At 40.2% G+C, this 25717-nt stretch overlaps 1 protein-coding gene across 4 annotated transcripts in view; it reads right to left on the minus strand.

The window, feature by feature from the left end:
- Window positions 1-25717, minus strand: part of MTRR (5-methyltetrahydrofolate-homocysteine methyltransferase reductase) — an 831186-nt gene that overhangs the window by 401648 nt on the left and 403821 nt on the right. For all 4 annotated transcript variants that reach the window (XM_069730413.1, XM_069730414.1, XM_069730415.1 and 1 more), the window contains exon 7: window positions 6381-6534. In XM_069730413.1, the coding sequence (XP_069586514.1) occupies window positions 6381-6534 (154 nt within the window). The remainder of the gene's footprint in view (window positions 1-6380; window positions 6535-25717) is intronic.

The following is a 25717-nucleotide window of genomic DNA, read 5'->3' on the forward strand; positions in this document are numbered from 1 at the left end:
TGAGCCATTCATACAGGAGGGGAGGCGGGGTGAGATGAGCCTTGCATACAGGAGGAAAGATGAGCCATGCATACAGGATGGGAGAGGGGGTGAGATGAGCCATGCTTTTTGGAAGGTGGATTGCTGCTGAGGGGAAGGAGAAATAAAAATTCTTTAAATCTTCAGCTTAGCGAGTGTTAACGAGCTGAGTGTGACCTGAGCGTAAGTGTGAACGGCGGTAAGTGTGACTTGTGATTCAGTGACTTTGGATTCAGGGAGTTTCCAAGGGAGGAATTACTGAATTGCTGTCTGTGTTGTATTGATACTTTGCATTTATTTTTTATTTAATGTTTCTGTCTGGTGCAATCCCCATTAGGAAATGTGCTCCACTATTGTTAATGCCATCCAGTGCACATCTTGCCACACACATGCACATCTTGCAGTCCTTGAGCAGCCGGTCAAGGGTGCATAATGCTGTGCGAGATGTGAGCATGTTGTGCACTTGGAAACCCAGATTCTGAATCTAAATGTGCAGCTGGCAACACTGAGATCCATTGACAATATGGAAAGGAGTCTTCTGCTCACTGAGCAGATGCTCAATGGGATAGAGGAGGTGGGGGATGGTAGGATGGAGCTGCAGAACGGTGAAGTAGCAAGTTGGGTGACAGTTAGAAGGCCAGGTAGAGGGAAGAGTGCTAGGGAGGCTAGTCCTGATCTGGCACACCCCAATAAGTTTGCTAAGTTGGCAGATGAGGGGGGTGCCAGTACAGGGGTAGCACTGCTGCAGCAAGGCATGTTCTCTGAAAGCCGGAGGAGTGACTGCTCCAGTAAGGAGGTAAGTAGGAGAGCAGGGCAGGCCAGACAGGTGCTGGTACTGCGGGACTCAATTATTAGGGGAACAGATAGGGCAATCTGTCACAAAGACAGGTATCATCGAACGGTGTGCTTCCTACCTGTGTCGGACTCGAGCATCATCGCTGATCGGGTGGACAGATTACTGGGAGGGGCTGGTGAGGACCCAGCAGTCATGGTGCACATTGGCATAAATGACAAAGTTAGAGGTAGGTGGAAGGTCCTTAAAGATGATTTCAGGGAATTAGGCTGCAAGCTGAAAGCAAGGACCTCCAACGTGGTATTTTCCGAAATACTGCCTGTACTACGTGCCACGCCAGAGAGGCAACGGGAGATTAGGAAGGTTAATAAGTGGCTCAAGAATTGGTGTAGGAAGGAGGGCTTTGGGTTCCTGCAGAACTGGGCCGACTTCTCAGTTGGCTACAGGTTCTACACTAGGGACGGGCTGCACCTCAATGGGGAAGGTGCAGCTGTGCTGGGGGAGAAAATGGCTAGAAGGTTGGAGGAGTGTTTAAACTAGGGAATGGGGGGGAGGGTATTCATTTTAAAGGAGGGGAAGATAGTGCAGATAGAGACCTGGGCACAAATAAGGAAGTTGGGGGTGGCGGTGGCATGGGGGGAGGGGTTAGATCAATTAATAATTTAAGAAAGAATAGAGGTGCAGAGAGATACATAAAATGTATGTATACTCATGCCAGAAGCCTTGCCAACAAAATGGATGAATTAGAATTGATGGTGTTGGAGCATAATTATGACATGGTGGGGATTTCTGAGACATGGCTGGATGAGAGCCATAACTGGGCTGTTAACTTACAGGGCTATAGTCTGTTCAGAAATGACCGAACGGATAAGTGAGGGGGAGGGGTGTGTCTATATGTAAAATCATCCTTAAAACCCATCCTGCGTGATAATATAGGTGAATCTAATGAAAATGTAGAGTCCCTGTGGGTGGAGATAAGGGGAGGAGGAAAGAATAATAATTTACAGATAGGGGTTTGTTATAAGTCTCCAAAAATAATGGAAGCAATGGAGAATATCCTCATAAAGCAAATAGATGAAGCTGCAACTCAAGGAGAAGTCATTATTATGGGGGACTTCAACCACCCTGAAATAGATTGGGGAACGGAAATCTGCAGTTCCAGCAAAGGTAATCGGTTTTTAACAACTATGAGAGACAATTACCTTTCACAATTGGTTCAGGACCCAACAAGAAGGGGGGCACTGCTAGACCTAAAATTAACCAACAGGCTAGACCGTATATCAAATATAAGGGTTGGAGGTCACTTGGGGAATAGTGATCACAAAATAATAGTTTTTCATGTATCCTTTATGAAGATGTGTAGTAGAGGGGTTACAAGGACACTAAACTTCAGGAGGGCAAATTTCCAACGGATGAGAGATGATCTTAATGCACTTAACTGGGACGATATCCTGAGACATAAAAATACACTAAGAAAATGGGAGACGTTTATTAGCATCCTTGATAGGACCTGTGCACAGTATATACCGTATGGGAATAAACATACTAGAAATAGGAGGAAACTAATATGGCTAAATAGAGCTGTAAGGGGCGCAATAAGTGACAAAAAGAAACTAAAAAATGATAGTGTTGGCCCCCTTAAAAATAGTTTGGGTGAAATGGTGGATGAGGAAAAAGCCAATATGCTAAATGACTTTTTTTTTATCAGTATTTACACAAGAAAATCCCATGGCAGACAAAATGACTAGTGATAAAAATTCCCAATTAAATGTCACCTGCTTAACCCAGCAGGAAGTGCGGCGGCGTCTAAAAATCACTAAAATTGACAAATCTCCAGGCCTGGATGGGATACACCCTCGAGTACTGCAGGAATTAAGTATAGTCATTGATAGACCATTATTTTTAATCTTTAAAGACTCCATAATAACAGGGTCTGTACCACAGGACTGGCGTTTAGCAAATGTGGTGCCAATATTCAAAAAGGGGACAAAAACTGAACTCGGGAATTATAGGCCAGTAAGCTTAACCTCTACTGTGGGTAAAATCCTGGAGGGCATTCTAAGGGATGCTATACTGGAGTATCTGAAGAGGAATAACCTCACGACCCAGTATCAGCACGGGTTTACTAGGGACCGTTCATGTCAAACTAATTTGATCAGTTTCTATGAAGAGGTAAGTTCCGGACTGGATCAAGGGAACCCAGAGGATGTAGTGTATATGGACTTTTCAAAAGCTTTTGATACGGTGCCACACAAAAGGTTGATACATAAAATGAGAATAATAGGGATAGGGGAAAATATGTGTAAGTGGGTTGAGAGCTGGCTCAGGGATAGGAAACAAAGGGTGGTTATTAATGGAGCACACTTGGACTGTGTAGCGGTTAGCAGTGGGGTACTACAGGGGTCAGTATTGGGCCCTCTTCTTTTTAACATATTTATTAATGACCTTGTAGGGGACATTCAGAGTAGAATTTCAATATTTGCAGATGACACTAAACTCTGCAGGGTAATCAATACAGAGGAGGACAATTTTATATTACAGGATGATTTATGTAAACTAGAAGCTTGGGCTGATAAATGGCAAATGAGCTTTAATGGGGATAAATGTAAGGTCATGCACTTGGGTAGAAGTAATAAGATGTATAATTATGTGCTTAATTCTACAACTTTGGGCAAAACCGTCAATGAAAAAGACCTGGGTGTATGGGTGGATGACAAACTCATATTCAGTGGCCAGTGTCAGGCAGCTGCTACAAAGGCAAACAAAATAATGGGATGCATTAAAAGAGGCATAGATGCTCATGAGGAGAACATAATTTTACCTCTATACAAGTCACTAGTTCGACCACACTTAGAATACTGTGCACAGTTCTGGTCTATAAGAAAGACATAGCTGAATTGGAGCGGGTGCAGAGAAGAGCGACCAAGGTTATTTAGAGGACTGGGGGTCTGCAATACCAAGATAGGTTATTACACTTAGGGCTATTTAGTTTGGAAAAACAAAGACTAAGGGATGATCTTATTTTAATGTATAAATATATGAGGGGACAGTACAAAGACCTTTCTGATGATCTTTTTAATCATAGACCTGAAACGGGGGCATCCTCTACGTTTGGAGGAAAAAAGGTTTAAGCATAATAACAGACGCGGATTTTTTACTGTAAGAGCAGTGAGACTATGGAACTCTCTGCCGTATGATGTTGTAATGAGTGATTCATTACTTAAATTTAAGAGGGGACTGGATACATTTCTGGAGAAGTATAATGTTACAGGGTATATACACTAGATTCCTTGATAGGGCGTTGATCCAGGGAACTAGTCTGATTGTCGTATGTGGAGTCGGGAAGGAATTTTTTTCCCCAAGGTGGAGCTTACTCTTTGCCACATGGGTTTTTTTTTGCCTTCCTCTGGATCAACATGTTAGGGCATGTTAGGTTAGGCTATGGGTTGAGCTAGATGGACTTATGGTCTTCCTTCAACCTTAATAACTATGTAACTCTGTAACTCTGGGTTGCATCGCAGGGAGCATCTATCCCTGTGACACATACCTCCCATTAACCACGCGACCACCAGTCACACCACATATTCCCCCCCTCTGTTCAAACCTGTGGGGTTGAACACTTGTCCTAAACCGACCAGAGACCCTTCTCAGTCGTCCCTGACAGTCAAACCGTCTGTCTAAGTCAGGGCCTGTTACTGAACCCTTTCGTCGGCATTCGTCAACCATTTCCGTCACATCCTTTGATAAAGATGACCCCTTGTCATTTCGTCTGCTACAGGATCTCCCGCTTAGGTCACTGAGCCCTGAGCTAACTGAGGAGTCACTATTTCTAGCTCTTCCATCTAGCCATCTTCGGTTCTCCCTCTGTTGGTGATCTCCCCTATTGTCTTTCTTCGGAGAGCAGTTCTTCCCTTTATCTCTATAACCTCTTTTAGCTTGAGGACTTCCAGTCTTTAGAGAACCTCTTTGTCTCTCTATACCGCAAGTTGAAAGTGGTGGCAATCTGTTTGCCAATTCCCACAGCTCTATATTGATCTGCTCCCTCTCACGTCTTAGCTGCTCTATCTGTTTCAGGTATACCACACGATACCCCAGGAGCATTCGGATATTCCCAAGGCTCTCCATGGATCAGACGACAAGGAATGGAACGATCCCATCTTTACCCACGACCTGGACTTCGTCATCAGCCGGAATGCTCACTCTCATAACACCGGACCTATTCACCATCTCCTGCATCACCTTCCCAAATCTTCCGATCACTTTCCTCACCAGACCTCTGGGCACTTGCATGATGTCTTCTACAATACCCAACCGACTGAGCTTCTCTCGCTAGCTCCAGATGTCGAGCGGCTTCCTCATTCTTCATCGTGATAATTTGTTTTGTGCGGAGGCATTGTAGATGCATCTCTCTCAGGACAGCCACCTGTTTCACTGTGACTTCCCTAGTCGACAGTATGACCAGTTGATGAGTCTCAGGTGCCCATTATTATATAATAATCAGGTGCAATAATGAACGGTACAGAGCACTATATGGCACAGCAATGGGGCAATAATGAACGGTGCAGAGCACTATATGGCACACCTTTCTATGGTACATCTATGGGGCAATAATGAACGGTGCAGAGCACTATATGGCACAGCTATGGGGCCATAATGAACGGTATGGAGCATCTATTTTTATTTTTGAAATTCACCGGTAGCTGCTGCATTTTCCACCCTAGGCTTATACTCGAGTCAATAGATTTTCCCAGTTTTTTGTGGCAAAATTAGGGGGGATCGGCTTATACTCGAGTATATACGCTATTTTGTTTCAAAATATTTTCCCTAGTTTCTAAAATCTAGGTGCATCTTATGGTCCAGTGCGTCTTATGGTCCGAAAAAAATACGGTATATTAACATATGCATTGTTTTCCCATTGTTTTGTAGGTTGCAGTGTAGCAGTTACAAAGATAATAGTAATAACATGCAAATCTAGAAAAGAATTTAGGAGAGAGTAACTATGTCCACAACCAGCAAATCCATTCCTTTTTTAGGATTTGCATTGCTGTTGCCTCTCCAGTGCACCTCATCACTTTAGTTTGCACCAAATCTGGTCAAACTGATTCCAGGGTTGCCAACTTGTTTTTTTTTTTCTGGACATCTTATAAAAAAAAATCACAGCCACATAGAAAAACCATAATACATTACCAAGGTAAGCGATACAAGTCTACAGCCCATAATTCTGATATGAAGACATGAGCTTCATTAATTGTGAATTGATAATTACAGTAATAAAAAAAATGTGAAAAAGCTTCACTAGTTTCCCCAAAAAAATATGGAGGTATTATATTTTTTTGTTTGTTTTACAGACAAATAAACTGTCCTATTTTTATGGTCTATCCATGAAATGCTAGATGGTTGGCAACTCAGGCTTATGCTTCCTGACTGGACCGATTGATAAACCTGAAGTTTAATCGACTTTAGGTTATAATGTGATTGATAAGTTGTCACTTAGTTTTTTGAACAGTGTATTTCAGTGAACCCAGAAGACAATTGCAAGATTTCATTAAAAAAAAAAAGTTTGCCATACCTCTTTGCTTAGTACCAGATCTAACAGTCAGGCCGAGTTGACAATCTTTCTTATCAGACAAACCAAGCTTTTTAATGAGATCTGTCACTTCACCAGTAGGATTTGGGCAAACTATGCCAAAGGAATCCCCAGGCTGGAATTCAATTGTAGTATTCTTTAAACAAAACAAAAATTACAATTATAAACACATAAATGGATTTATGGAGCCAACAACAGAGAGAGAGCGAGAGATAAGCCAAGAGTGATGAAAGGAAATTTTATGTACTGTGCATATACTTTTGAGATCTCAAAAAGCAGTAGGCAGGGATGAGGATAAACACACAGCAATCAGAATCAAAATCAGAACTGGAAATGATTAAATTCTTACTCAGAAAAATTTATGTAAATAATTTTATGCCAAAAAAGACAAAAGCATTCTAGGTGTGATACGTTTATTACCCAACAAGAAAAATTATATTTACAAGCTTTTACAGCATAGTAGCCCTTTCTTCAGGAATAACAAATAAATTACTGAGACATCACTTAAGAAATGTTACAACAGGGTGTTTGGAAAGAGCTATGCCTCATAAAGATAATCCAAGGTAATAATATCAAGGTTTTTGTTATAAAGGGATAGGTGGTGGGTGTGATGACTTTAGAAGTCTGGTGATCTAGGATCAGTCTGGTGGAGGTGTGAACAGTGTTCATGTAGTCACTCAAAGCCAGTTGTTCAATAGAGTACCATTGTCAAAGACTTGAAAATCCTTATCAACTCAGATTTTTCTCTCCAAGTCATCCTTAAAATGATCCAGTATGAAAAACTGTAAAAGCAATAGGGTCTTATATGAGCAGAAAATATAAGTTAGGGATAAGAAATTGCTCACTTGGTTTAGGTTCTGCAACCACAACTGTCTCTGGAAAACAGTTGCGGCAGACCAACAAGAAGGAAAATAAGTGCTTGAGGAAAGGAAGGTGTTAAACCTGCACGGCCAAATGGAAAGTCATGGAGAAATGGAGCCTGAAACTTGGAGTACAAATGTAATTTTTTTTAAATTATTATTATTTTACTAGATCATTTGCGCCATCAACAACCTCTCCACTTAATAGAAAAGGTAAATATATTTAATAGGAAATACCACATAATAAAACATAAAACCACCTCAATAAATCTGGATCAACAAACTGCATTTGACAGCATACAAATGAACATAATATCCCCAGGTTCTGGGTATGTAGTCCGAATAGTCCAAATGCTTATAGATACAAAAGTTCCAAATGCCGCAGGACTACAAGTCAACTACAAGTCAAAATGAATAAGGTGCATGGAACTAGCTGTTACCTTCTTGTCAACAGTCTCAATTAAAATGTTTCCGTTACAGTCCTCCTCCGTAGGCGTTGTTTTCGCAGTGTGGGAAAGTTATCTTCAGGAGTGTAGTCCCGACTGGTGACATACATTCCTCTAGGTTTCCTTACCGTTGGTGCCCGAGTGTGATGGGCACACAATCAAGGTCTGTAGTGCAATAGACACCTAGCAGGACCTTGTGTGACATAGGTTGTCACGTGACCAACAAAGGTAAGAAGCGCTATAAGGACCAATTCCTACGCGTTTCAAAGATCACAATCTTCTTCGTCAGGGATGCTCCATTGCAGGGCAGGGCTTTATTATATACGGTAGGTTCATGTGCTGTAATTAGGCAGTGGTGGGCGTAGGTCAATTATGTAAACGCAAATAGCTCCGTTTCACTATTTAAACCCATTGGCTTTAATGCGTCCAAATTAAAGATCCATTTACTTTCTTGCTTAGGACTTTTTTTTAACCCTTTTACCCCCAAGGGTGGTTTGCACGTTAATGACCTGGCCAATTTTTACAATTCTGACCACTGTCCCTTTATGAGGTTATAACTCTGGAACACTTCAACGGATCTTGATGATTCTGACAATGCTATCTCATGACATATTGTACTTCATGTTAGTGGTAAAATTTCTTGGATATTACCTGCATTTATTTGTGAAAAAAATGAAAATTTGGCGAACATTCGGAAAATTTCGCAATTTTTCTAGTTTGAATTTTTATGCCCTTAAATCACAGAGATATATCACACAAAATACTTAATAAGTAACATTTCCCACATGTCTACTTTACATCAGCACAATTTTGGAACCAAAAATTATATGGGTTAAAAGTTGACCAGCAATTTCTCATTTTTACACCACCATTTTTTTTTTTTTTAGGGAGCACATCACATTTGAAGTCACTTTGAGAGGTCTATATGATAGAAAATACCCAAGTGTGACACCATTCCAAAAACTGCACCCCTCAAGGTGCTCAAAACCACATTCAAGAAATTTATTAACCCTTCAGGTGTTTCACAGGAATTTTGGGAATGTTTAAGAAAAAATTAACATTTAACTTTTTTTCACCAAAAATTTACTTCAGCTCCTTGTTTTATTTTACCAAGGGTAACAGGAGAAAATGGACCCCAAAAGTTGTTGTGCAATTTGTCCTGAGTACGCTGATACCCCATATGTGGGAGTAAACCACTGTTTGGGCGCATGGCCGAACTCGTAAGGGAAGGAGCGCCATTTGACTTTTCAATGCAAAATTGGCTGGAATTGAGATCGGACGCCATGTTGCGTTTGGAGAGCCCCTGATGTGCCTAAATAGTGGAAACCCCCCAATTTAAACTGAAACCCTAACCCAAACACACCCCTAACCCTAATCCCAACCCTAACCACACCCCTAACTCCAACACACCCCTAACCCTAATTTCAACCACAATTCTAACCGTACCCCTAACCCTAATCCCAACCATAAATGTAATCCAAACCCTAACCCTATCTTTAGCCCCATCCCTAATTATAGCCCCAACCCTAATGTATTTATTTCCATTTTCCCATTTTTATTTTATTTTATATTATTTTTCCCTAACTAAGGGGGCAATAATGGGGGGCTTGATTTACTCTTTATAGCGGGGGTTTTTAGAGGATTTTTATGATTGGCAGCTATCACCCACTAAAAGATGCTTTTTATTGCAAAAAAATAGTTTTTGCGTCTCCACATTTTGAGAGCTATAATTTTTCCAGATTTTGGTCCAGAGTCATGTGAGGTCTTGTTTTTTGCAGGACGAGTTGACGTTTTTATTGGTAACATTTTCGGGCACGTGACATTTTTTAATTGCTTTTTATTCCAATTTTTGTGAGGCAGAAAGACCAAAAACCAGCAATTTATGAATTTATTTTTTCTTTGGGGGGGGGGGGGGTGCGTTTATATCGTTCCACATTTGGTAAAATTGATAAAGCAGTTTTATTCTTTGGGTCAGTACCATTACAGCGATACCTCATTTATATCATTTATTTTAATGTTTTGGCGCTTTCATATGATAAAAACTATTTTATATAAAAAATATTTATTTTTGCATCGATTTATTCTGAGGACTATAACTTATTTTTTTCGCTGACGACGCTGTATGGCGGCTCGTTTTTTGCGGGACAAGATAACGTTTTCAGCAGGACCATGTTTTTTTATATCAGTCTTTTTCATCGCGTGTTATTCCACATTTTGTTCGGCGGTATGATAATAGTTTTATTTTTTGCCTTTTTTTTACGGTGTTCACTGAAGGGGTTAACTAGTGGGACAGTTTTATAGGTCGGGTCGTTATGGACGCGGCGATACTAAATATGTGTACTTTTATTGTTTTGGTTTTTTTTTTATTTATTTAGGTTTTTTTTTTCTTGTTTACTTTGTCCCGGGGGGGGGGGGACATGACTATATAGTGTCAGATCACTGATCTGGCACTTTGCAATGCACTGTGTCAGATCAGCGATTTGACAGGCACTGCAGGGAGGCTTGCTGGCGCCTGTTCTGAGCAGGCGCTTGCAAGCCACCTCCGTGCAGGACCCGGAATGAGCCCCGCGGCCATTTTGGATCCGGGGCCTGCAGGGAGGAGGAGGTAGGAGACCCTCTGAACAACGCGCGACCGCTCTCCTGGCATTTAGTGCCGGATATCAGCAGTGATAATCAGCCCGTGAGCCCGTACCGTAGTGGTACAGTTGATCAGGTCCCGAATTTAAAACTCATTTGTCTCATTTGAGATGACACATTGCTTTGTTAACCTAAGTGATTTACATATTCCGCAATTGTGATATGGGAAAAAAACAGATCTATTGCCCCCACCCACGCAAGGACCTGCTGGGTGGCTATTGCACTACAGACCTTGATCGCGTGCCCATCACACTCGCGCACCATTGGTAACGAAGCCTGGGGGAGTGTATGTCACCGGCCGGGACTACACTCCTGAAGTTAACATTTTTCTTTCCCGAACTGCGAAAACGCCTACGGAGGAGGACTGTAACGGAAACTTTTTAAATTGAGACTGTTCACATCGCTTACAAGAAAGTAGCAGCTAGTACCATGCACCTTATTCATTTTGACTTGTAGTTCTGCGGCATTTGGAACTTTTGTATCTATAAGCATTTGGACTATATACCCAGAACCTGAGGGATATTATGTTCATTTGTATGCTGTAAAATGCAATTTATTGATCCATTTTTATTGGGTGGTTTTATGTTTTATTGTTATGTGGTATTTTCTATTAAATATATTTACATTTTCTATTAAGTGGAGAGGATGTTGATAGCGCAAACAATATAGTAACTTATGTGTCCCATTTTTTGACAAATTTGTGGTATTGTCCTGTTTGCAGCTGTACTCTCCCCTTGCTATTAGCCATTTTTTGCGCCTGCTTTTATATTTATATATCAATTTTTGTATTATTTATTATTATAGCACAATTTATTCCATGGCACTTTACATGTGAGGAGGGGTATATATAAAAACAAGTACAGTAATCTTAACAATGCAAGTCACAATGGTACAGGAGGAGAGAAGACACTGCCCGCGAGGGCTCACAATCTACAAGGGATGGGTGAGAATACAGTAGGTGAGGGTAGAGCTGGTCATACAGTGGCTTAGGATACTTTCACACTAGCGTCGTTTGGCCTCCATCGCAATGCATCGTTTTGCAGAAAAGAATCCTGCAAAGTTGTCTGCAGGATGCGTTTTTTCTCCATAGGCTTGTATTAGCGACGCATTGCCACACGTCGCAAAAAAACATTGCTTATAACGATTTTTGGTGCGTCATGTCCGCCATTTCCGACTGCGCATGCGCGGCCGGAACTCCACCCCCTCCTCCCCGCAACTCACAATGGGGCAGCGGATGCGTTGTAATAATGCATCCGCTGCCACCGTTGTGCAGCGTTTAGACAGGATGCGTCGGTGCGACGGGCCGACGCTAGTGTGAAAGTAGCCATAGTCGACCAGTGGTTACTGCAGGTTGTAGGCTTGTCGGAAGAGGTAGGTCTTCAGATTCTTTTTTTAAGGTTTCCATGGTAGGCGAGTGTCCGATATGTTGTGGCAGAGAATTCCAGAGTAGAAGTGATATACGGGAGAAATCTTGTAATTGATTGTTAACGCGTTTCAAAGTAACAAAAAACTTCAGGATAAACAACAAATTGGTGGTTTATCCTGAAGAAGTCCTATGATACTTTGAAAGGTGTTGACCATAAACTACATATCTACTCCAAGTTTCTAGCTCCATTCCTCCATGACTCTCCATTCGGCAGTTAGCATTTAACCATTTCATTCCTCAGGCAATCATCCTTAAAACGATGACAGAGTGACAGACGTATCAAAAAAAGAAAATTAAGGAAAATTGAATCCCACCACCAGGGTACAACTAAACTCTGGATCAGCAAGTAAACTGTTGCATTTAAAAAAAAAGTTAAATTGACATTTTGGACAGACACCATAAAGTATCACACAATGTCTGTAGGGAGGACAGAAAAGCCATACAATCCTTAAAAATTAACAACAATATCATCATTAAACCAGCAGATAAAGGAGGAGCTGCAGTCATTATGAACATATCATATTACATCCAGGAAGCAAGCAGATAACTCTTGGATAGAAAATACTACACTCCACTTTAGGAAAAGCCCACCCAAAAATTCAAAGAGGAACTAACAATAACATCAAAGGGTTCAACTTTATGTCCTTCTTGCTAATGGACTTAATACCCAACAACCCCCGAAAGGGTACCTTCTACATATTACCTAAAATACACTGCTCAAAAAAATAAAGGGAACACTAAAATCCCACATCCTAGATATCACTGAATGAAATTTTCCAGTTGTAAATCTTTATTCATTACATAGTGGAATGTGTTGACAACAATAAAACCTAAAAATGATCAACGTAAATCACAACTAATATCCCACGGAGGTTTGGAGTTGGAATGATGCTCAAAATCAAAGTGGAAAATTAAGTTACAGGCTGATCCAACTTCAGTGGAAATGCATCAAGACAAGGGAATTATGCTCAGTAGTGTGTGTGGCCGCCACGTGCCTGTATGATCTCCCAACAATGCCTGGGCATGCTCCTGATGAGGTGACGGATGGTCTCCTGAGGGATCTGCTCCAAGACCTGGACTATAGCATCCGCCAACTCCTGGACAGTCTGTGGTGCAACTCCTGTCACGTCTGTCACATGTGCTCAGTGTGAAGTGGTGTTCTGTGGCAAATGCCAAGCGTCCTGCATGGTGTTGGGCTGTGAGCACAACCCCCATCTGTGGACGTCGGGCACTCAGACCATCCTCATGGAGTCAGTTTCTAACCGTTTGTGCAGACACATGCACATTTGTGGCCTGCTAGAGGTCATTTTGCAGGGCTCTGGCAGTGCTCCTCCTGTTCCTCCTTGCACAAAGACTGAGGTTGCGGTCCTGCTGCTGGGTTGTTGCCCTCCTACAGCCCCCTCCACGTCTGCTGGTGTACTGGCCTGTCTCCTAGTAGCACCTCCAGCCTCTGGACTCTAAGCTGACTGACACAGCAAACCTTCTTGCCACAGCTCGCACTGATGTGCCATCCTGGATGAGCTGCACTACCTGAGCCACTTGTGTGGGTTGTAGAGTCTGTCTCATGCTACCACGAGTTTGAAAGCACAACAAACATTCAAAAGTCATAAAAACATCAGTCAGAAAGCATTGGTACTGAGATGTGGTCTGTGGTCCCAACCAGCAGAACCACTCCTTTATTGAGTGTGTCTTGATAATTGCGAATAATTTCCATCTGTTATCTATTCCATTTGCACAACAGCATGTGAAATTGATTGTCAAACAGCGTTGCTTACTAAGTGGACAGTTTGATTTCACAGAAGTTTGATTTACTTGGAGTTATATTCTGTTTAAGTGTTACCTTTATTTTTTTGAGCAGTGAACATAAAGGCGGCAATTCAGGGAGATCAATCGCCTCTGGCATTGGGACATTAACTGAGTATATCTAAATGTTATGTAGAGAATAGTGATGAGCGAATATACTCGTTACTCGAGATTTCCCGAGCACGCTCGGGTGACCTCCGAGTATTTTTTGGTGCTCGGAGATTTAGTTTTCATCACCTCAGCTGAATGATTTACATCTCTTAGCCAGCATAAGACATGTGGGGATTCACTAGCAACCAGGCAACCCCCATATGTACTTATGCTGGCTAACAGATGTAAATCATTCAGCTGCGGCACTGAAAACTAAATCTCTGAGAATTAAAAAATATTCGGAGGTCACCCGAGCGTGCTCGGGAAATCTTGAGTAACGGGTATATTAGCTCATCACTAGTAGAGAACATTCTGAAACTCTTGGTGAGGTGCACAGCCAGTTACAATCAAAACACAACAATCTCTGAAAATTGTCATACTTGAGCCCACTTCCGGAGGACACAGTACTAGGCACCATGGATGTTGATTCTCCTTATTCCAACAGTCCTCATGATGATGGGATTACTGCATGCAAATATTTCCTTAAAAAAAAAACAATCTGACCACAGAGCCAGCCTTGCAATTTATCAGGATTGTGTTCCATCACAACTATTTTTTCTTTAGGAATGAATTATACCAACAGTGTATGGGCAGCACCATGGAAAGCAGAATGTCACTGCAATGTAAGATTTTTGTGGCTAAACTAGAGGAGGAGTTTTTGTCATCTTGTTCTAATAAACATCAAGCATACTTCAGCTACAATGATGATCTGCTAATAATCTGGAGAATAAATTATACCAACAGTGTATGGGCAGCACCGTGGAAAGCAGAATGTCACTGCAATATAAGATTTTTGTGGCTAAACTAGAGGAGGAGTTTTTGTCATCTTGTTCTAATAAACCTCTAGCATACTTCAGCTACAATGATGATCTGCTAATAATCTGGAGACTCAAAACATTATCTGCTTACCTTCCACCACAACTTCATCAAGTCCCATCCAACCATCAAGCTCACCCTCAACTTCTCAAAGTCCCAAATACATTTTCAGGACAGAACCATATACAGTATATCAAAGAGAACAACATGCAAACATTGATTTACCACAAATCCACAGAATGTCCGACATATCTCAGATGGAACACCTTTCACCCAAAACGCACAAAAAAAATCTATCATCCACAGTTAAGCTCGGAGGTACTGTATAATCAGCTCTGTTCAGACATCAAGGATAGAAAACTACAGCTGTTTTCACTGAGGAACACATTCCTACAAGAATAGCATCCACTAATATGAGCAGATCCACAGAGCCAGAAGGAACCAAAAAGCAGTGTCCTGGATTAGAGGGAGGACAACAGGGTGCCTCTTGCGGTCACATACAACCCCCACAAGTTAATTTAAGGTGCTGTGGAGAAAGTGTATAGCGCCCCCCAGAGTGGGATTTTCTTGGAGGTCTCGCACATCAGAGGACAGAGAAATAGGGTCCCAGATCGCCCGAGATACTTACCAGTGACTCCCGGTGTCCCTGGGTCCTCCTGCTTCATCCACGGCTGCTGGAGTCTTCTTCTGGTAAGAAAATGGCGGGTGCATGCGAAGTGCGCCCGCCCGCCCAGATCTGCCGGCCGACACCGGCAAAAATAGGAAGATTCATTGGTTAATTTTGGTCAGTTTGATAGGGTCTATCACAGTGATCAAAATAAAAAAAAAGTAAATAAACCCCCCCTCATCACTCCCTTAGTTAGGGAAAAATAATAAAATAAAGAAAATGTATTTATTTCCATTTTCCAATTAGGGTTAGAGTTGGGCTAAAGTGAGTTGGGCTAGGGTTAGGGTCTGCTAGGGTTAGGGTTGGGGCTAAAGTTAGAGTTTGAGTTGGGCTACAGTTGGGGTTTGGATTAGGGTTGAGATTAGGATTAGGGTTGGGATTAGAGTTAGGTTTGGGATTAAGGTTAGGTTTGGGATTAGGGTTATGGTTAGGGTTGGGATTAGGGATGTGTTGGAATTAGGGTTAGGTTTGTGGTTAGGGTTAGGATACGGTGAGCGGTTTGTTGGGGTTAGGGTTGTGATTAGGGTTGTGGATACGGTTGGGATTAGGTTTAGGGGTGTTTTGGGGTTAGGGTTGTGATTAGTGTTATGGTTAGGGTTGGGATTAGGGGTGTGCTGGGGTTAGGATTATGGTTAGGGATGAAATTAGGGTTAGGGGTGGAGTTAGAATTTGGGGCGTTCCACTGTTTGGGGATACCAGGTGCTCTCCAAAACGCAACATGGCACCACCATTGATTCCAGCAAATTTTGTGTTCAAAAAGTTAAATGTGCTCCCTCCCTTCTGAGCTCTGCTGTGCGCACTAACAGTGGTTTACACCTACATATGTGGCATCAGCGTACTCAGGACAAATTGGACAACAACTTTTGGGGTCCAATTTCTCCTGATACCCTTGCGAAAATAAAAATTGTGGGCTAAAAACTCATTTTGTGGAAATAATTTTTTATTTTCACAGCTTTGCGTTATAAACTTCTGAGAAGCACTTAGGGGTTCAAAGTTCACACAACGCATCTAGATATGTTCCATCGGGGGTCTAGTTTCCAAAATGGGGTTACTCGTGGGGGGTTTCTACTGCTTAGGCACATCAGGGGCTCTGCAAACACAACATGACACCCGCAGACCATTCTATCAAAGTCTGCATTCCAAAACGGCGCTCCTTCCCTTCCGAGCTCTGCCATGCGCCCAAACAGTGCCCCTCCACATATGGGGTATCAGAGTACTCAGCACAAATTGCACAGCAATGTTTATGGTCCAATTTCTCCTGTTACCCTTTTGAAAGTAAAAATTTAGGAGTGAAAGATAATTTTTTGTGGAAAAATTATGATTTTTTTTATTTTCACAGCTCTACGTTGTAAACTTCTGATAAGCACTTAGGGGTTCATAGTGCTCACCACACATCTAGATAAGTTACTTAAGGGGTCTAGTTTCCAAAATGGGGTCACTACTGTTTAGGTACATCAGGGGCTCTGCAAGCGCAACATGATGCCCGCAGACCATTCCATCAAAGTCTGCATTTTAAAACATCACTACTTCCCTTCCGAGCCCCAATGTGTGCCCAAACAGTGGTTTACCCCCACATATGGGGTATCGGCGTACTCAGGACAACTCGTACAACAATGTTGGTGGTCTAATTTTTCCTGTTACCCTTGTGAAAATAAAAATTTTGGGGGCGAAAAAAACATTGTTGTGGGAAAAAATATGATTTTTTATTTCATGGCTCTACGTTATAAACTTCTGTGAAGCACTTGGGGGTTCAAAATGCTCACCACACATCTAGATAAGTTACTTAAGGGGGTCTAATTTCCAAAATGGTGTGGGGGGTTTCACACTGTTTAGGCACATCAGGGGCTCTCCAATCGCGACATGGCGTCCGATCTCAATTCCAGCCAATTCTGCATTGAAAAAGTCAAACGGCGCTCCTTCTCTTCCAAGCTCTGCCGTGCGCCCAAACAGTGGTATACCCGAACATATGGGGTATCGGCGTATTTAGGATAAATTGTAAAGGGAGAGATAGGCAGGGGAAGAGCAAGAAGGACAACATCAAATTTTATTATGGAGGGGGGATTAGAAGTACATGTGGGGGTTGCCTGGTTGCTAGGGAATCCCCACATGTACTGATGCTGGCTAACAGATGTAAATCATTCAGCTGCGGCAAGAAAAACTAAATCTCCGGGCACTAAAAAATACTCGGAGGACCCCCGAGCATGCTCAAGAAATTGTGAGTAACGAGTATATTCACTCATCACTAGTAGTAAACCAAGGGAAAATGCAAAGTCGTAAGTCAGGTTGCATGCCAGGGTCAGAATAAGAGAGAAAGATAAGCAATGGGGCAAAACAAGCCAGTAGTCAGAACACTGTTCAAAGATCATCAGCAGAATATCCGATAATATGTGTAATATGTGTGTGAGTACTGTGTCCAGTTTTGGGCACCGGTGCTCAGGAAGGATATAATGGAACTAGAGAGAGTACAAAGGAGGGCAACAAAATTAATAAAGGGGATGGGAGAACTACAATACCCAGATAGATTAGCGAAATTAGGATTATTTAGTCTAGAAAAAAGACGACTGAGGGGCGATCTAATAACCATGTATAAGTATATAAGGGGACAATACAAATATCTCGCTGAGGATCTGTTTATACCAAGGAAGGTGACGGGCACAAGGGGGCATTCTTTGCGTCTGGAGGAGAGAAGGTTTTTCCACCAACATAGAAGAGGATTCTTTACTGTTAGGGCAGTGAGAATCTGGAATTGCTTGCCTGAGGAGGTGGTGATGGCGAACTCAGTCGAGGGGTTCAAGAGAGGCCTGGATGTCTTCCTGGAGCAGAACAATATTGTATCATACAATTATTAGGTTCTGTAGAAGGACGTAGATCTGGGTATTTATTATGATGGAATATAGGCTGAACTGGATGGACAAATGTCTTTTTTCGGCCTTACTAACTATGTTACTATGTTACTATGTTACTATGTAATATAATAATAATCTATTTATATAGCGTCAACATATTTCGCAGCGCTCTACAGTTTTTGCACACATTATCATCGCTGTACCCGATGGGGCCCACAATCTAAATTCCCTATCAGTATGTCTTTGGAATGTGGGAGGAAACTGGAGAACCCGGAGGAAACCTACGCACTCCCTGCAGATTCTGTCCTTGGACAGATATGAACCCTGGACTCCAGTGCTGCAAGGCTGCAGTCTAACTACTGTGCCATCAGATGCAAAGGAGCAATAACAAATGGGTAGTCCGAATACTACAGTCCAACAGTCAGCAGCAGAAGATCAGAACTTACAGCTCAGGGTACAGGCGAACACACACCAGGGAGGACAGGGTTAGAACAAGATTGTGACTGGCAGTGATCTGGGCAAGACAGCTCACCTAAATAGCAGGACAATTACCAAGAACAGGGAGCACCTGTGGAAATCTCTGCACTTCCCAGTCAGATAGGTCAACCGAGCTGTCAATCAAAGCACCGACAGCTCAGCACACCCCAGCACAGGATAGGATGACAAAGCTGTCCATCACTGAGTCTCAGACACTGTGAGCAGAGGACTCGTGACAATATAACGTTCAAATTAACCCCCTATAGCCCCATTCAAACGAAAACAATTTAAAAAAGAAAAATACACATATTTGGTAATGCAGCGTTCAGAAAAACCCGATCTATAAAAATGTAAAAAGAATCAATTGAAACAGTTAACAGAGGAACAAAAAAAAAAGCCAGAATAACGTGTTTTTGTGGCCGCAACATTGCAATAAAATGCAATAACAGCCAATCAGAATATTGTATCTATTCAAAAATGGTATCAATAAAAATGTCAGCTGGGCGTGCAAAAAATAAGCTCTGTACTCTCCCCAGATTCTGAAAAATGGAGACATTACAAGTTTCGGAAAATGGCGTTTTTGTATGTTTTACAAACTTTAGATTTTATTTTCACCGCCTAAATAAAGAAAGAACCTTTACATGTTTGGTAGCTACAAACTCGTAATGACGTTTAGTAAAAATGGTAAAACCTGCCAGGTCACCAAACTCCTAAGGGTGCTTTCACACAGCGTTCTGTGTCCCCATTGGAGAATACTGCAAACATTACGCGGACGTAGTAGACTGCGTCTGGGTGGCCGACTCCTGAATGCACATCAGAGCGCACGTTAGCTCTGTCTACATCATTACGGTCTATGGCCCCATCGGCGCACACGTCCAAAACCCATTTTGAGGGAATTTTGGACATATAACCCAACGGGGAAACACAGAACGCAATATGAAAGTGAAAGCACCCTTAGACTACTTTTACACTTGCTGTGATTTTGTGGCATGTTTTTGCGGCCCCAAGAGATTTCTATGGGGCCACAAAAACGGCCCGCAAAAATTCCACGGTGCACCGTATGACCGCGAGGGCCGGATTTAAGGCTGTGAAAAAAGATCGCGCCTGCTCGATCTTTTTCACGGCTTACGGACACGGCCCCCATTGGAAATCAATGGGGCCGCAAAAACAACTGAAGGTTGTTTTTGTGGTGCACCGTGTTTTGCGGACCAACTTTTTTTTCCCCTAATACTTTTGCTATAGTATTGTAAACCTAAAAAACTGCAATCCGCATGTTTTTTGCTGTCCATTATTACGGCAAACCTTTAAAATTGCAGAGATACGGTCCGCAAAAAACCCGGCAAGTGTAAAACTAGCCTATGTCATCACTTTGATTACGTTGGTTTATCTTTAGCGCTGGCCCCTCCACCACATGCAAAAATGTCCTTTTGTAACATGACTTTTTGTTTATTTTTGAACATAAAAGTATTTACATAAATTCCGTTTTGAAAAAACAAAACATATATGTATAGGGCAGAGATTAACACTACTAACATGAGAGAAAATAAGGATCAATTCAATCATTTATGGATTTGCCCATGGTTAATGGAACATGCTATACATATACCATATGTTTCAAGGTACCGTAAAATTTCTATAACATCGTAATTAAGAATCTTGCACTTCCACGAAAGTCACATATTACATTGCATTCCAAGTTATTATGCAAATACAATTTTTCTCTGATTTTCCTAAATGGTCGATGCAATATATTGAGAATTTTTTCAAAACTAAGAAAAACTCAAATGCATGCACATTTCCCAACATGTTATTGGTCGTAAAGAACTTAAATTGGTAATTTGATGAATTTTCAGCATTAAGAGGTCACATTTAATGAAAACAAAAGGTTTTTCAATCAAGAACAGGCCAAATAACATGTTAACATAGGAACCCTTCTTTGTTGTCACCTTCACAATTTTTGCATCCATTGAACTTGAGTTTTTGGATAGTTTATGATTGAATGCGAGATGTCAGAATAATCCCCTCCCCAGCGCTGCTGTTTTGATGTGATGTGAACTGCGTCCCACCCTCATAGATCTTTTGCTTGATCATACTCCAAAAGGTTCTCTAAAGGGTTGAGGTTAGGGGAAGATGGTGGCCACACCATGAGTTTATCTACTTTTATGCCCATAGCAGCCAATGACTCAGTGTTATTCTTTGCAGCACGAAATGGTGCATTGCCAGTATAAAAAGGATTTTGCTACGGACTGCATGGCTCTTTTTGTTCCACGGAAGAAATCGGTCAGTCATACTCTCTATATACGGTATGTTGACAAGGTCATATTCACATCTTCAGGGATCCTATAAGGTCCTACTAGCTCTGTCCCCATGATTCCGGGCCATAACATAACTCCACCACCTCTTTGCTGATGTTGTAGCCTTATTTGGATGTGGTAACCATTCACCAACCATCCTCTACTCCATCAATCTGGACCATCCAGGGTTGTATGACACCCATTCACCACTATTTTAAAATTAGTCTTCTTGTATGTCTGGACCCACTGCAATCATTTCTGCTTGTGAGCACTGTTTAGGAATGGCTGAACTGTAGGTTATTGCACAATTGCAGTCACTGGAAAATCGTTAAATATTAATTATTCTTATTTTTATTCTGTACCGAGCACATGGTTTCTTGCTGACACTATCAAAAGCTATTTCTGTGTATGTAGCTCAGAGTATAAGTTAACTCCATATACAGAAGACACGTGATCAGTGTTGAACATATATAATAACGTCTCTAAGGAGGGTGTGGGGGGCTTTTTGTCACGTGGGACGGTCACCTCCCTTCCTTCACCATCATTCTCCATGGACATGGGACAAGACACGAGGAACAACAGCTGTTAGCTACTCCATGCCATGATGACTTCAGACTTTCACACAGACAGATGACTTCTACCATTCAGGACCCTGGAAAGATGAGTAACAGGAGAAGCGCTGATATCTACACATGGACACTCTGTTTGTAATTGTTTCATCTACCTTTTATGTTTTTGCTGCGATGGTGGATAACTCAATAAACCACTATACTTTCGTCAGAATATCATGACATTTTTCTTGTAAGAATAACGCACCTGGTTAAGTCTTGATTAGATATTTTTGCTCAATAACGATTTTTAACATTTGGCCTAGCCAGCCAGTTTTGATTTTTTGTGCTATTTTTGCGTGAATTTCCTTCTTCTTGCACACGGGGGAAGACAGAAGAGTTCCGCTAGATTGTGCAAGTATTCAGGAATTCCACTTCAAAATTTCAAGTCACAAAGATCTCACAAGAACCTACGAATGACGGAGACTAACAGGTGTTGTACGGATTGACAGCAAGCACTGGTAGTGCTGAAGATAGATGTGCTAAAAATAGCCGTGCTGAAGTCCGGAGCCCAGCGTTGTAAAAGCAAAGGGACTACAAGCTGAGATTTCAAGGTAAGACAAATGGATTTGATAAATTCATATGCTAAATCAAGTCAGATAGACTTTGTAAGTTTGTACGGATCTAGCTTAGAAATATTTTGGTCTAATTTATTTGCAGAATGCAGAATAGCGAATTCGAATTTGAATTTAGATTGTAAGCTAATGTCTAAGAAAAAAGAAAAAGAGCAACTTAAAAATATCTTACATATGGTTTATGTATTTAACGAGTTTGTGACAGAGAAGTCCAAAAAAGACAGTGTTGAAAGAATTTCTAAGGAAACGAATGATGTTCCCAAGATTGACTGTAATGAGAAGAGTGAGAAAGATGTGACGCACGTATCTGTAATGACGATGACCACCCAAAGTGACATTGACTTTGTGACACAAGATGAAAAACAAGATGGAGGAAGTGAAGGAGACATGACAATTGACAAAGATGATCTACGAGGGACAGATGTACCATTGCCCTTAAAAATAGACGACTCAGAGGCCCAACTCCAACCTAAATCTAGGAAAATCCTGCTAAAATTATGCAAAATCATTCCTGCATATGATGACAAAATCCATGTGTGCAGAAATTCAGAGATATTTGAAAGTTTTGCTGATAAGTTTGATTTGACTAATCAGGAGAAAAATAATTTGTTTAAAATTTGGCTGCCAGTAACTTTTATGAGAAGATATTCATTAGAAATGCAGAATGAGGAGTATGAAAATATGACTGATGTAGAAAGATTAAGAATTTTGATTTTCTGTGGATTAAAAGAAAATTATCCAGATCTTGATATTCTTCTAAAATTGAAGATTGGCCAGAAAGAATGTACGTTTACATTCATGTCCATTTTTGAAAGGACTTATAAATTGGTCTGTACGAATTTGAATCAACAATCCATGATAAATTGTTTTGTAAACAAGTTTAACCCCTTAGTGACCGAGCCAAATTTTTGAAATCTGACCAGTGTCACTTTATGTGGCAATAACTCTGCAACGCTTCAACAAATCCCAGTGATTTTGAGACTGTTTTTTTGTGACACATTATACTTTATGATAATGGTAAATTTTGTTCAACATTTTTGGTGTTTATTTATAAAAAATATCAAAAATTTGAGAAAAATGTTAAAAAATTAGCAATTTTCTAAATTTGAATGATTATACCTTTAATCCAGATAGTCATACAACAGCAAACCATTAATAAATAACATTTCCCACATGTCTGCTTTACATCAGCACCATTTGTAAAATGTTATTTTATTTTGTTAGCATTTTAGGAGGTTTAAAAATGTAGCAGCAATTGTTCATTTTTTCAAAGAAATTTACCACATTTATTTTTTAGGGACTTATCCATGTTTGAAGTGACTTTAGGGGTCCCATATATTGGGAAACCCACAAACGTGATACCATTTTAAAAACAGCACCCCTAAACATATTGAAAACTGCTGTCAGGTAGTTTATTAACCCTTCAGGTGCTTTACAGGAATTAATGCAAAGTGGTATGACAGAAATGAAAATGTGTATTTTTACCACCTAAATGTTGCTAACTTCTAAACAGATTACTATAGCCGTCAGACTCTAAGGCCACTATTTGGTCATGAATTGCCATGGCAAACATCAGGACCACACAATCATGATCTGAGGGCACCAATTGTGACAAAGAAGAAGCCCCCACACTCTGTTAACCATTTATAATGATGTAGTCACTATTGACAGCAGCATCTAAGGGGTTAAACAGATTTAGATGGTGCAAATACTGATCGTGGCTGATGCAGAAAGTTGTCAGCTATAGTGTACAGCCGACAGATGCTGGATTGTCACCTGTATGGGGAGGCTATTCTCTTATATCTCAGGTCAGTTAAAAGACGTATTGGCGGTCATTAAGGGGTTAAATTCTTAAATCCTGTATCTCGTATAACTGCTTCACAGAAAAATTCTTTATACGAATGCGCCCAATCCCTTGATTTTTCTAGAAAACACGAGAATCTTGAAAGGAAAACACATTTTACTAAGTTTTTGAAACCAGTCAGAATTCAATCTTATCAAAAGCCAAAATCAAAATCTTCAAATCTGATCCAAAATCAAATCTATGAAGTACGAAGAAAATTACATATTTGTTACAAACCGTATGAAAAGATTCAGGAGTCTATTAAAGAAATTTCTCTGAAAGATTTAAAATCTGAAGGCTCAGATCTGTCTCTAAAGATGGCGGAAACTGACAGACGGAAGCAGGTGAGTATCCCAGGGGGAGCTCAGCTGAACACTCCATTATCACAGCAGTTCTTCAAAGAGTCCATAGGGTTAAAACTGACCTTACAAAATTTAGCATTTCAGCAGAACAGCGACAAACAGCCAAATTTTGGGATAGGAATTGGCTAAAAATGTAATTATATATTATGATGTTATACAATGTATTATTTATTAATGTAATTATTCTATTTCAATATAATTCTGCAGTTACATATATTAATATAATATACAGTAAATACTGTAGCATATTTGTATAAGTAGAGATTATATTAACTGCATTTTTATATATATAGCGAAATAATTAAAATATACTCCAGTAAAAAATATTTAGAATTACATTTTAAATACATTTATTAAATATATACATATGTATAAGATATCTAAATTATTTTGTTTTGAAATAAATATGAAAATAACCTTTATCTTTCATTTCCCTTAGAATTTTACTTTCAAAGCGAGGATTGAACAAAAAATACCTGTTTCATGAATTTATGTCTTATTCACACAGGAAGTTATATTAACTGCATGATTTTTATATATATATTTAACACTAACAAAATAAATAATATATCTAACAACCTAAAAATGTGTGTACTACATGTAAATTTTCTTTCTGTAATAATCTAAAACGTGTTTTTTTTTTTCCTCCCACTGCATGGTGCATGACGTGACAGCTGTGAGTTAAGGAATATCATATAGCCTTGATTTTTAATTTTAGGAATTTTCCTCAGCCTTACATTCAAAGGGTCTTAGTTACAGGCTTGTACCGAAATAGCGTTAGAACATTCAACTCAAGTTTCTTGTAAATGAGTCCAGTCCTTTCTATAGTTTAAAACATACTGATACTGTTAGATAATATTTGGGGAATATTCAAAGAAATATTAGAATACTAAATTTAATAGATTACAATGCGCATTGATTGATAATTAGGATACAATATTTTGGGTTAATATACATGTTTTTTATTCTTTGTATGTGAAATGTATTGTGAACGTCTATGTGAGTCACATGTGACAGGTGAGAGAACATATGAGCAGCTGCTGAGTGAATTTGACATGAGATGTGATGTAAGAGTGACCAGAGCGTGGTATGTGGAATGTGGAATGTGTATGCACAGTTTGACTGAGGCCTCATGATTTATGGTATGTTTGAGAGAAAAGAAAAGAAAAAAACAACAACTTTGTGTTTAATAAATAATAAGATTCAGTTAAATTATTAGAATATTAAGATATATTTAAATATTATTATTCAACATATATTTCTTTAGTTATTATTATTTAATAAGTACAATAACACATCAATATGGTTTATCAAGAAAACCTACATTTAGAATAATTTTTCCAAATTATAATTTTATGATATTCAGTGGTTTTTTTATAGTTACATAGATGAGTACACATCTTCAAACAAATATATGGCACAAGTTGATATGACAGTTATAAAAATAATGATTTTTCACTTGGGTTTTTACAAATTAATTTTTTCATAAAATAATATTTTTTGATATTA

This window comes from Ranitomeya imitator, chromosome 6 (genome assembly GCF_032444005.1).
Source record: "Ranitomeya imitator isolate aRanImi1 chromosome 6, aRanImi1.pri, whole genome shotgun sequence".
Lineage (NCBI taxonomy): Eukaryota > Metazoa > Chordata > Amphibia > Anura > Dendrobatidae > Ranitomeya > Ranitomeya imitator.